This window comes from Erpetoichthys calabaricus, chromosome 12, assembly GCF_900747795.2.
Source record: "Erpetoichthys calabaricus chromosome 12, fErpCal1.3, whole genome shotgun sequence".
Lineage (NCBI taxonomy): Eukaryota > Metazoa > Chordata > Cladistia > Polypteriformes > Polypteridae > Erpetoichthys > Erpetoichthys calabaricus.
In genome coordinates, this window is record NC_041405.2 from 16,922,978 (window position 1) to 16,936,546 (window position 13,569).

At 39.4% G+C, this 13,569-nt stretch overlaps 1 protein-coding gene across 2 annotated transcripts; it reads left to right on the top strand.

Moving 5' to 3' along the window:
- Positions 1-7,816: 7,816 nt before the first annotated feature.
- On the top strand, positions 7,817-11,204 carry LOC114663010 (zinc finger protein 501-like). 2 transcript variants are annotated; one of them, XM_028816776.2, is made up of 2 exons: positions 7,817-8,146; positions 9,655-11,204. In XM_028816776.2, exon 2 carries the CDS (start codon positions 9,700-9,702, stop codon positions 10,909-10,911), a length of 1,212 nt encoding a protein of 403 aa, XP_028672609.1. In that variant the 5' UTR covers positions 7,817-8,146; positions 9,655-9,699; the 3' UTR covers positions 10,912-11,204. The 2 variants fall into 2 exon arrangements, with proteins under 2 accessions (XP_028672609.1, XP_028672607.1); XM_028816774.2 differs by having other exon boundaries at positions 7,818-8,195.
- Positions 11,205-13,569: the final 2,365 nt, after the last annotated feature.

The window sequence follows — 13,569 nt, forward strand, 5'->3', positions numbered from 1 at the left end:
ATCTGTAAGCTCAGAACGCTGATTCTTCAAAACTTTTAAGGAACATTGAAATATCTTCGTAGTACGTGTTTAATTATTCTGTCCATCTATCCTTCCAGTGTTGTGTCAGCACCAGCAAGAATACAGTGTGAGGCAGGAACAATCCATGTACAGAGCACCAGCGGCTCGTTAGTGCTGCGACACCGTCTCCTCACATGTTTAATTATTAACAATATAGATTATTTAAATGAAGTTAAAGTTTTATCTGTATAATAATAAACATATTTTGCTGCATTTCATCTTAAAAATGATATCGTCATCATATGTAAATACGTGCTTTAAAAAGTGGCCCAGGTTGTGCAATATTATAACTATCGCAAGTTTACAGTGAGGTAATTGTACTTATAAGTACAAACAGTTCTACAAGGAGCACTTGATGGACTGATTGAGTGCATTTGGAGTTCTTGGGATGAAACTGTTTCTGAACCGCGAGGAAAGGCTCTGAAGCATTTGCCGTATGGGAGCAGTTCAATAGACAGCATGGCTGAGGCAGCGTGTGCTTGATGCTGTATACCGATAATTCTCTTTCCGATCACCTGCTGTACAGCTGTGATTCACACTCAGATACAGTGATTTAAATACTCCGAGTGGTGCAGTGAGAGTAATATGGAAAAAGATGATCTGCTGTGGCAACCCCTAACGGGAGCAGCTGACAGAAGAAGAAGAAGGTGCAGTGAGAGTAACAATGCTAAAGCAGTTATGGTATTTGTAATAGTTTGACCATTCTGTGGACCATTATATTGTTACAGGTTAAATTACAATCAGATGCCATAAACTAATAAACAACATGTGGTTAATTCCAGTGTATTTATAAAACCGCGTCAGGGATGTGGATCTAAAAAAGAATGGGTAACCACACAGGAACAGTAGCACTGCTTTGATGCTGGGTGCCGCCAGTCTGTGAAACAGAGCGGAGAACTTGCGTACAACAGGTTATGAGCTACCGTGAAAATGTGCGTGGCTTTATGCCAAGTTCAGGTTTTAAACATCATGATTTGAACGTGGAAACGTTCTTACGCAACATTTTTGTGTGTATTCACCATTTATACATGAGGCCCCAGGAGAGGAATCATTGTTAAACTAGCCAGACATTCAGTAACCACAGACCTACAAGAAGTATTCTTTGTTTTTATTTATAACTCCGATGGCCACAAAGTGACCAAAATGTTTTCAACTATACTAAAACAGGGTCCTAGTTAAAAATAAATGCAACAGCTGAACTCAGCGACTCAAAGGTCCTATAATGTTAGTATGCCAATATGTTTTCCTCTCTTTGCTTTTATTATGGGTACTAATTAATTGTAGTGAATCCTGTTTGTTTGAAATTATATGAGGGATGATCAAAACATTTTGCTATTAAGTTGTACTTTTTAATGCAATTTCTGTGAGCAATAGTACACGTGCAACAACGTTCGTCAAGCTTTTCTGTGCCATATGAATAAAAAGTTCTGACTGTGTTGTGTGTCTGCTCTTCTGTGGCTGACCTCATTTCTGCATTATTGAGGCGGAAGCCTGGAAACAAAGGGTGGTCACACAGGATAGCCTGGATGTGGCATTTCTTCTAATACACAGTTTCATGGAGTTGCCTTTGTAACCCATGTAATGTGAGCTGGACATCATCGTGAAGCAGACATGGAAAGGTTAACAGCTTTGCTTGCTGTTTTCCCATGCTGGACATCTGCAAATACCAAAGCAAATCAGCATAGTAGTGATTGATAATATTGGGCTTTAGATGCATGTAATTAATATGGACTATACCATCATCCTCTTAAAATCTGTGCACATGATCTTGCAGGTTCTCTGCCAGTGCAAGAAAACGTGGACTAGAAGAAAGCAGGCAGAGGTCAACAACTGAAAAAATAAAACTTAAAGCACCAAATAAAAAAAAACAATGCCTGTAGCCATAATCCTCTATTAGAGCATTTTCTTCTTTAGAAAAGCCACTACAACCAAACCATGTTTTGTTTTATTTGATTCCAAAATCTTGCACAATGTTGATAAGCTCTCTGCCACCTTAAATAGTGATGCCCCCCTAATGTCCTACAACACAACTTTCTGCTATCAAAAACAACATTGTTACAAATGGCAGCCCCCACACAAAGGAATAAGAGATACATTATCATTAGCTTTAGAGTTTTCTTGGAACACTGGATGCCATGTCATTTCATTTCAAGAGTCAACTTAATGGGTGCCCAAACAGCCTTACAAACACCAGGTGTGACTGTTCACAAAACATACATTCTGCTGACCCATAACTAATCCAGGTTTAATTCTCCACTATGGTACAGTCTAACATTTTCTTTAATCATCAATATCGAAGGCTGGTCAGGCTTTGGCTCAACATCAAGAGCTATCCTGCCACAACAGAACTGAACAGCTCATTTTTGATTGATGCATATAAAGAGGACAGGTTCTGATATATGCTGATTAAGTGAGAATGAATCTTCAAAGTTGATTTATTCTCTAGTATCAGACATTCAATTATAGCATTCAGGCATTCATTCAGTTTTGTGGGTTTCTGCATTCATAATCCCTTTGTAATAAAGAAAGGAACATAAAAACGTGTCATTCACATAGTTCATATGCAGGAGCTGATCTTCTGCCACTTACACAATCAACACCTGAATAAATCCATACCAGGTTCAGGCTCGGACCTTTCAGAATGTCCAAAAAAATGTATCTTGTTGACATTCAGAGAAGTTTCTGTAAGCCTGTAAGGATGAGAGTCTGTGGACATAACTTGGAAAACAAATAATTTAATCAGAATGAAACCTGACACACTTAATATTTTAAAATGTTAGAAGTTGAATGATTTTCAGGAAAAGAAAGTGCCCCAAAGAATCCTGATCTGTATTGATAATGGTTGTGCTTCTTTAAAGTATAGAGATTTCAGAAAGTATTCAGGCCCCATCACTTTCTCCACACTTCATTCATTTAAAATTGAATCAACAACATAAATTTGGCAATATTTCCCACCCATCTACACTCAATAATACCATAATGACAAAGTGAAAACATGATTTCAGAAAGGTTTGCAAATTTCATATACGTATTCAGACCCTTAATTCTGTACTCTTTAGAAGCCCCTTTGGTAGCAATTCCAGCTTTACAACTTCTTGCGTAAGTCTCCACAAGCTTTGCACACCTGGGTTTGGGCAGTTTATCCCGTTCTTCTTTGGAGATCCCATTAAGCTTCAGTAAACTTATAGGGAAACATCTGTAAACTACCATCTTCAGGTCTCTCACAGATGGTCTATGTGGTTTAAGTCTGGGCTTTGGCTGGGCCACTCAGTGCCACTCAGAGACTTGTCTGAAAGTCATTCTAGTGTTGTCTTGGCTGTATACTTCAGATCATTGTCATGCTGAAAGGTGAACAGTCACTCCAGTCTAAGGTGGCATGCACTTTGGAGCAGGATTTCTTCAAGGACCCTTCTGTATTGGGCTGCATTCACCCTTCCCTCAATTCTGACTAGTCTCTTAGTCCCTGACACTGAGAATCACTTCCATAACAAGATGCTGCCACCACCATCTTTTACCATTAGGATGATGTACGGCAGGTGATGAGCAGAATCTAGTTTTTGTTGAGCATAGTGCTTGGAATTCTGGAAAAAGATTTCCATTTTGTCTCATCAGACCAGAGAACCTTTTTCTTCATGCTCTCGGAGTCTTTAAACTGTTACTTACCATTTACTCAATAGTGGCTCCCATCTAGCCACCCTATCATAAAAAAATCTGTGCTGCTGAGATAGTCATTCTTTGGACAGGTTCTTCCATCTCAGCAGAGGACTTCTGAAGCCTATTTATTCAGTTTGGCCAGGCAGCCAACTCTAGAATCAGTCCTGGTGATTTCAAAATTCTTCCATTTCACAATTACTGAGACCACTGTACTCCTGAGAACACTAAAAGCTTTAGAAATGATTGTGAAGATCTACAAAGAGCTCCCTGGACTTCATGTTTTATTCTTTTTATGTCCTGGCATGCAGTGTGAATTGTGTGATTTTATATACACAGGTACATGTGTGCCTTTCTAAATGTTGTACAATCAATTCATTTTTCTGCAACTGGAATCCAATCAAGTTCTGAACACACATCTCAAGAATAAAAGCAAACAGGATGCACCTGAGCACAATTTGGAATACCACAGCAAAGGGTCTAAATACTTATTTGAATCAGAATTTCAGTTTTTGAGTTTAAATAAATGTGCAAATATTACTGAAAACACTTGTCATTATGGGTTACTTAGTGCAGATTATAGGCAAAAATATAAAATGTTTCCATTTAAAATTAAATACAATGCAATTAAGTGTGCAGAAGGTGATGGGGTCCTTCCAAATTTACTGCACAGTGGAATCTCAATTGGGGAATGAGAAATATTTTTTATTAAGATATAATTCTTCCATTTTCTTCTACATAATAAAAATGCTGTCCCTGCAATATTAAAAAAAACAAAATCACAGGTTTATGAAGGCAAGGTTTTGTGGGAGGCATCTGACTTTTCCTTCTATTTTATTCCAAAAACATAGCAGTCAAACATCAACAGAAATTTCAGCACACATTTGGATTATAGAAGAAGACACCTAAAGAAACTACCCACAGACAGAGAGAATGTGCAGACTCAACCAACACACTTAAACTAACACCATCTACTGTACTGTCCATTTTGTTTTTCTTATTGTTTTGTAAAAGTTTGCTGTTGTTAAACAGCAGCATTGCATACAATTTGCTTTTGTTAAATTGTTACAATAGTTTATCTTCAATCTGTGCTTTTATATCTCTCTATTATAATAAAAATCTTGGGTCGAGACGTGATTTTCTCAGAGACACTCTAACATCCTGCGAGACAAGGAAGCGAGACAAAAGGACAGCTGCTATACAGGCAGCACGACATGCAGATCATGCAGCATGGCACAAACAGCAGCAGCAAGTTGATCGAGCACAGAGGAGGTAAAAAAAAATGTATTTGTTTCCCATTTTATCACCATTTAAGAGGGGGTTTTCGAGGAGCAACCGCATCTCCTTAGCGTGCGTTCAGCCCCCCTCTTCACAACGTGAGAGGCAGAGATGCGAAGTGGCTGGCGCATAGCGTACCCTGGGGGGTGGGTCTTTATCTCATTCACCACAGCTTTATTACTGGCAAATATCAAGAAGAAATAAAAAATGAATAAAAATGAATGAAATGATAATAACAATCTCTTTAAATTGTATATCTGGTTAACCAAACCCAGGGGTGGGCGAGCGAAGTGAGCAGGGTGCGGAGCTCCCTAGTTATCCTCTTTAATAAAATCCCTGTGTGCGTCCTGGTGCCCGTGTGTGGGTGTCTTTTGGTGAAGTGCGCTGGGCACGGTGTGATGCGCGAAATTACTGTCAGAGAAAGTTACAGGCGTTTTACGGAAATACAAACCAGTATTACTGCAAGAGGAAATTAAAGGTACACAATATAGTGACGCACATTACAGCCACATACAAGCCAGTATTACTGTCAGAGGAGATTAAAGGCATATTACCGACGCGCACGCCTGTATTACCGCCAGAGAAAATTAAAGGTATGTTATGGACGTACAAGACGGTATCCTTCAATAAGGGCGCGCACAGGCATCCTTCAATAAGGGCGCGCACAAAAAGGCGAGCCTCAAAAGGGCGACCTCAATTGGGCGCAGCAAATAAAGGTGCGCGTAAATAAAGATCTGCACCTTTGTTGCTCTTCACATATTCCAGAGCCATTTGAACTAAATTATCTACGAACGCATTTATTCCCCGTGCTCAATTGAGGTCGCCCTTTTGAAGCTCGCCTTTTTGTGCGCGCCCTTATTGAAGGATGCCTGTGCGCGCCCTTATTGAATAGAGCCGTACAAGACAGTATTACTGTCACAGAAAATTAAAGACACACAATACACGGCGGCAGCCCACGAAGAACAGTCACCTCAGCAAGTAAACATCAACAAAAGAAAGGCTGAAAGAAAGAAAAATATGACCAACAAAAAGAATGAGGTCAAAGTCCCTTGCCATTTAATATAGACTGTTCCTACTAATGTTTATGCACTACTGTTCTAGCGCCCGTTATTGTAACGGGCTAAATGACTAGTTAATAATAAAACACTCAAAAACAGTGCAGCAAGAATCATACTTGACAAATGATATGGTCATTAATGTCACATGTACAGAGTACAGTGAAAATCTCACATGTGCTAATCAACATGCAACACGGTGCCATGATTAGTAAGCACAGCAAACCTGACCTGGATTAAATGAGCACTGCAATCTACATTTGAATCAAAACATTAAAAGAAGACATTGGAGTTTAAGTTTATGAAATGATTAACGTTGTAAATTCAGGAAGCGGTGTGTAGGTGGGTGCAAAACTGGTTGAAACATGGCAAGGAAGGGGTTATGGTTAGGGGGAAAATTTCCAGAACTGAGTGAAAATAAAAGTGGTGTTCTTCAGGGGTCAGTCATGGGGATGCTGCTCTTTTAATATACATAAAAGATCTGGATAGGAATATAATCTATCAGCTGGTCAAGTTTGCAGAAGACACCAAACTAGGTGGAACAGCAGACAATGTAGAATTCACTGCATTCATCATTAGTTAGACTTGGCAGCATACAGGCTGGGGCAGGTGAAATATAAAGTAAGTGAATTTAAAGTATTACATGTAGGAAGTAGAAATGTTAGATTTGAATATAAAATAGAAGATCTAAAAAAAAATAAATAAATGAAAGTACCCTTTATGAAAAAAGCCCTGGAAGTCAGAGTGGATTCATCACAAAATTCAGAGAGTGTACAGAAGTATGCTAATAAGATGTTTGATTATATAGCGCCCACAATGTGTGGAGTACCTGTACTGTTCAAGGAAGGTTATGCTTAGCTTATATTATGCACTCGGAGTACTGTGTTCCGTTTTGATCTTCATATTACAAAAAAAGACACAGCAACAGTAGAGAAAGTCCAGAGAACTATCTATCTATCTATCTATCTATAAGACTGGCTAGGCTGGTTAGAGAAATGAGGGGAATGAATTCGGAGGAGAAGCTGAGACAGTTAAACTTTTTCAGTTTAAGCAAATGGAGAATAAAAAGGTACACAATCAAAGAGTTTAAAATTATGAAGGTAATTAGTATAGTTGTTACTTTAAAATGAAATTTTCAACAAGAACACAGGGCCGCGGTTGGAAACTTAACGGCAGATTTGGCACAAAGGTGAAGTTTTTCTTAATGCAAAGAGCCACAGGCAGGTGATTGAAGTGTTTAAAATTATGAAAGGAACTAGCACACCGAATTCCAGCTGTTACTTTAAAACGAGCTCAACAAGAACATGGGGACACTGTTGGAAGCTGGTTGAGGGCAGATTTTGCACAAACGTTATGAAGTTTCTCTTCACAAAGACTGCACTTCACACAAACACATGCAAGAAGCTGCCAATTAGCTTGTTGGGCGGAATGAACGGTTCTCATCACAGCATTTCTAATGTTCTAATTGCACTTTCAACTGGACATGGAAGCAAACAGATTAAAACATAAAAATAAAAAGCACAAGAGTCAGCAGTGATATAACATTACCGAAATTGGAAAAAAAAAATGCTGTACCACCCTCATTGGTTGTCTGTATTGTTGTAATTTACACATTGTACATAAAGTTTCTTTTAAAACAAAGGGAGGGAGGGCAAGGAGAGATGTACGGATCACGATAAGGTCTAAAAATCTTTTAGCGATGTGTTACATTCACTAAAAAAATAAATAGGATATGGTTAGAAACTAAATGTTAGGAGTTATATCGCAAACTGGCACGTCCCGAAGCAAACATACTGGTAAATACTGCACTCATAATGCGACAAAATGTTACTGAAATGGGAATGATTTTTTGGGGTTGGGGACCAAAAATAATGCAACACCGGAAATCAGTGTGTACAACTGTGCTGCTGGCTCGGGCTGTTTGTTGAAGTAAACTGGAGGCGATCATTTGATTTTCATATTTGGATTTTGGTCCGAACATTAAACGGTTGTCTCGGTCAGAACGTGCTGATTCAGTAGACGCATCGCCAGTTTTTTGCTCGCGAATCCGCAACGATGAAGGTGAAATTCCAAGAATAAATTGAAGAAGTCGCGTCCTCCCGGTAGGCCTACGTAAAGCTGATCCACTTGACGTTGATTTGATTGCAATTTGTAAATAGCCCGACTCTTCTGAAATTTTTAGTCAGTGTAGTGCATTTAGAATAAAGCGCATTTTCACATTTTTGCTGACTTTATCATTGTCTTGCCGTTGGTGTTGTAGTTTTCTTTTAAAGTTCTGATTACTGTTTTAAACGTTGTATTTGTCATCAAGCCGACAGCACCACTTGATCAATAATTAGTATGAATCAAAACTTTAAATGGCATATTTTTTCGAGATAACAATTTTGAATGATTCACTTTATGCTCCATATTTTAAGGTAGACAGTACAACCGTGTCACACCAGACAGTGAAGTGCCTGGCTGCTTATTTAAAACTCCAACGATACGTTTGCACGTCTTATTCAGACGACAGACACATAGTGCCTATGCCTTTTTTGGACTGCTTGTTGCTTATATGTGGTCGATACCATTATTCAAGGAGATTTAAAATATCAGGGTATATCAGAAGTGCCCACTGATGTCTTTAAAAATTTGAGCAGAGTGGCTAAGTGACTTGTTTAGGCTCCTATATTGTAAACCAGAATCTCTCACGTTCTGTCCTGGGGTCCAATTGCCATCAGTTTCACAAATAAAAGACTTTTATTTTGCGCTCGGAAATATGTGCTAGTATGTTTACATGTAAACACATTTCAGAAATGTGCTTTTTTGCCATTTCTTTCAAGGTTACATTTCATTTACCATATTCTTTTTAATTCACCTTTTCCTGTAGAGTTTACTCCCTTTAATTGTATCTAAAAATTGACTGTCAGCGATGAGCAGTACAGGCAGTTTGACCCCTGGCTTAAATCGCCAGAACACTGAAAAGAGCTAATTAAAATAATAATAATAATAATAATAATAATGAGGTTCTTACCAATCTAACACAACGAAATCCATCATTCATTCTGTCAATTTTCAGTTTATCCTGTTTGTAAATTCTTAATTGATTATACATACACACCTATCTATACCTCTCTTTCTCTCTCTCTCTTTATGTTATATATATACACATACATACATACACACACACTGGGAACTAACAGCTTGTTCAATTAGGGTTGGGATCCAATTGAAGGCTGAAAGTTGGTTTGATATAAAAACCAGCAGCCGCAAGGTCTGAACTTGAGAGCCACTACACCATTCCAGATCACAGATCACACCTTCCTATAATAAATCTCAGATTTTCTGTATTTTACTTATTACTACAATACACAGCAGTTCTTGGGGTTTAATTCTGCTAGACCCAGGATTGTTTATTTGCCTCTCAGGACCATTTGGGGTTTTTGCACCTTAATACTGTTATGCACATTGTCCGTAACAATATTTGTTCCTATTCATACTCAATACAAGAAGCAAGTTGAAGGATTTGGGGTATCAACGTTAAAAAATGCCACAGTACCATTGTATAGAGATAGTTTCAAGTGCCATTCTAATAGACTTTTGGATGTCTCTTCTGTTTATCTTTTCACAGAGGCTGAACTGATGTAACAATATCGTGGTTTTCAAATCAGGACGCATGACTCCTTGTGGGCCTCAGGAAGTGGGCTCCCTGTTAGAGACCTTTCTTGAATATGGACTTGTCAACAGTCAAGAGGAATATGGCAACGGCCTTTCTCTGTTTGTAAAGGAAGACATGAAGGAGAGACCAGTAACCTTTAAAGAGGAACTCAGTGGTCAAGAGGGATTCCCAATTAAAGAGGAGGTTCATGAACTGAGGGCTCCACGCATAAAAGAAGAGTCCTCTGAAATACAGATCAGTCACAGTATTAAAGAAAATGAGGAGTTTTCAGCTGAACATGATGCAAAGTGCAGCCAACAAAAGGTTTTGGCAAGTTCACTGGAGCATATGCACCCAGCAGTCAAAGAAGAATTTGAATCTGGAGAAGAATGTGAAGATAAAGAGAAAATTAAGGGGGACTTGAATGCATGTGAAAATGTATCAAGCCAGAAGATGCCATGGTGGATGACTGAGGATATAAGAAATTTTAAAAAGCGGCCAAATAAAATGAAAGATCAAATGAGTCAGAGACAGGCACAACTGTACAGTTGTGCTGTATGTGGAAAGGACTCCATGTTTCATTCTGCTTTTAAAGCACACCAGAGGGCACACATAGAAGAGAAACCACACATGTGTGGCAAATGTGGGAAAGTCTTCACCCGTAAGGACAAACTGAAGGCACATCAGGTAATTCACACTGGAGAGAAACCATACAGGTGTGCAGAATGTGGGAACAGCTATAGGTACCATTCAGGTCTTAAAGTTCACGAGATGTCACATACAGGGCAGAAACCACATGTATGTACAGAATGTGGTAAGAGTTTTAGTCATACATTTAGGCTTAAAGTTCACAAGCGAATTCACAGTGGGAAGAAACCACATGTTTGTACAGAGTGTGGGAAAAGCTTCAATTATCCATACGACCTTAGGGTTCACCAGAATATTCACACCGGCAAGAAACCACATACTTGTACCGAATGTGGAAGAAGCTTTATTCACCTGTGTACTCTTATAGCACACAAGAGAGTTCACACAGGAGAGAGGCCATACAGGTGTGAGGAATGCGGGAAGACCTTTAGCTATCAGTCTGGATACAGGTTTCACCAGAGAACACACACAGCAAAGAGGCCTCACATTTGTGGGGAATGTGGCAAAAGTTTCACTCAGATATGTGCGCTTCTGTCACACCAGACACTTCACACTGAAGAGAAAAAATTACAGCTGTGCTGACTGAATAAGGAGAAAAGCTTTACCAGTCTTGAAGGAGTGAAAATTAACCAGAGAGAGTAGAGAGCAGGGAAAGCAGCTCATGCGCTCAGGATGTCGCAAGATGTTTCGAATTTATTTTGGACACTCATAAGATTGTTCACTCAAAGAAGAAGCCATAGCTTGTTGTGACTCTTTCCATACTTTTCATCTATTAATAGCTAATTTCAATGGCTGCTAATGTCCTCCTAGTACAGTGCATCCAGAAAGTATTCACAGCGCATCACTTTTTCCACATTTTGTTATGTTACAGCCTTATTCCAAAATGGATTAAATTCATTTTTTTCCTCAGAATTCTACACACAACACCCCATAATGGCAATGTGAAAAAAGTTTACTTGAGGTTTTTGCAAATTTTATTAAAAATAAAAAAACTGAGAAATCACATGTACATAAGTATTCACAGCCTTTGCTCAATACTTTGCCGATGCACCTTTGGCAGCAATTACAGCCTCAAGCCTTTTTTAACATGATGCCACAAGCTTGGCACACTTATCCTTGGCCAGTTTCGCCCATTCCTCTTTGCAGCACCTCTCAAGCTCCATCAGGTTGGATGGGAAGCGTCGGTGCACAGCCATTTTAAGATCTCTCCAGAGATGTTCAATCGGATTCAAGTCTGGGCTCTGGCTGGGCCACTCAAGGACATTCACAGAGTTGTCCTGAAGCCACTCCTTTGATATCTTGGCTGCGTGCTTAGGGTTGTTGTCCTGCTGAAAGATGAACCGTTGCCCCAGTCTGAGGTCAAGAGCGCTCTGAAGCAGGTTTTCATCCAGGATGTCTCTGTACATTGCGGAAGTCATCTTTCCCTTTATCCTGACTAGTCTCCCAGTTCCTGCCACTGAAAAACATCGCCACAGCATGATGCGTCACTGTAGGGATGGTATTGGCCTGGAGATGAGCGGTGCCTGGTTTCCTCCAAACGTGACGCCTGGCATTCACACCAAAGAGTTCAATCTTTGTCTCATCAGACCAGAGAATTTTCTTTCTCATGGTCTGAGAGTCCTTCAGGTGCCTTTTGGCAAACTCCAGGTGGGCTGCCATGTGCCTTTTACTAAGGAGTGGCTTCCGTCTGGCCACTCTACCATACAGGCCTGATTGGTGGATTGCTGCAGAGATGGTTGTCCTTCTGGAAGGTTCTCCTCTCTCCACAGAGGACCTCTGGTGCTCTGACAGAGTGACCATCGGGTTCTTGGTCACCTCCCTGACTAAGGCCTTTCTCCCCCGATCGCTCAGTTTAGATGGCCGGCCAGCTCTAGGAAGAGTCCTGGTGGTTTCGAGCTTGTTCCACTTACGGATGATGGAGGCCACTGTGCTCATTGGGACCTTCAAAGCAGCAGAATTTTTTCTGTAACCTTCCCCAGATTTGTGCCTCGAGACAGTCCTGTCTCGGAAGTCTACAGACACCTTTGACTTCATGCTTGGTTTGTGCTCTGACATGAACTGTCAACTGTGGGACCTTCTATAGACAGGTGTGTGCCTTTCCAAATCATGTCCAATCAACTGAATTTACCACAGGTGGACTCCAATTAAGCTGCAGAAACATCTCAAGGATGATCAGGGGAAGCAGGATGAACCTGAGCTCAATTTTGAGCTTCATGGCAAAGGCTGTGAATACTTATGTACATGTGCTTTCTCATTTTTTTTATTTTTAATAAATTTGCAAAAACCTCAAGTAAACTTTTTTCACGTTGTCATTATGGGGTGTTGTGTGTAGAATTCTGAGGGAAAAAAATGAATTTAATCCATTTTGGAATAAGGCTGTAACATAACAAAATGTGGAAAAAGTGATGTGCTGTGAATACTTTCCAGATGCACTCTATCTTACTTTAAAAAAAAAAAAAAGAGAAAATCAGTGTTCAATATATGCTTACAGAAATATATTTATAAATTAGTGCTTTTAGAGGTTTCAGCTACTCATTCATTTCTTTTCTTCATCTACTGTATCATTTCCAGAAAAAAAAAAGTTGCACTTATTAAGAACCATTTATTTTATTCTCATTAGAACGTGTTGTAGTGTCATAGTGCTTCTTTTTCTCTCTGTGCTTGCTTATTCTATCAGTAATTTCCGAATGGGGTAGGTAAGGGGCTTGACATCTAAACCTTTTGTCATCTACTTGTGTCTCTGGTTTAAGTTGTTTCTATTCTGCTTTGATGGCAAGGAGCAAGGAAATTGAGCTGTTGTGACTGAGATTAGCTCAAGGTATTGCACATCCTCAAAGATGAGGAGGACAGGAAGAGAGGGATTCAGAAGCAAGATTGTTAGCATATAACAAGACCTACATTCTGATACTGTAAGGAACAGTGATAAATAAATATTAATCCCATAGTAAATAAAGAATATTATTATTAGTAAGGTGAAATAATAAATACACATCTAATGCTATAAGTCCCTTATACGGTAACTGACAGCCAACCTGCCCTGTCATGAGGTGTTACATGCTTCATTGTGCATGATTGCTGGTGTTTCATGGTTTTGCCACCAGTAGTGACCATTGAATGAGGGAAAAATAATAAAGTATTTACAATGTGAAGTAACCATACAACTTGAAGGAACAGTAAACTAATTTGTAAAGTCACACAGAAGGTTTCCCTGTTTTAAAATACAGACAAGTTCATAAATCT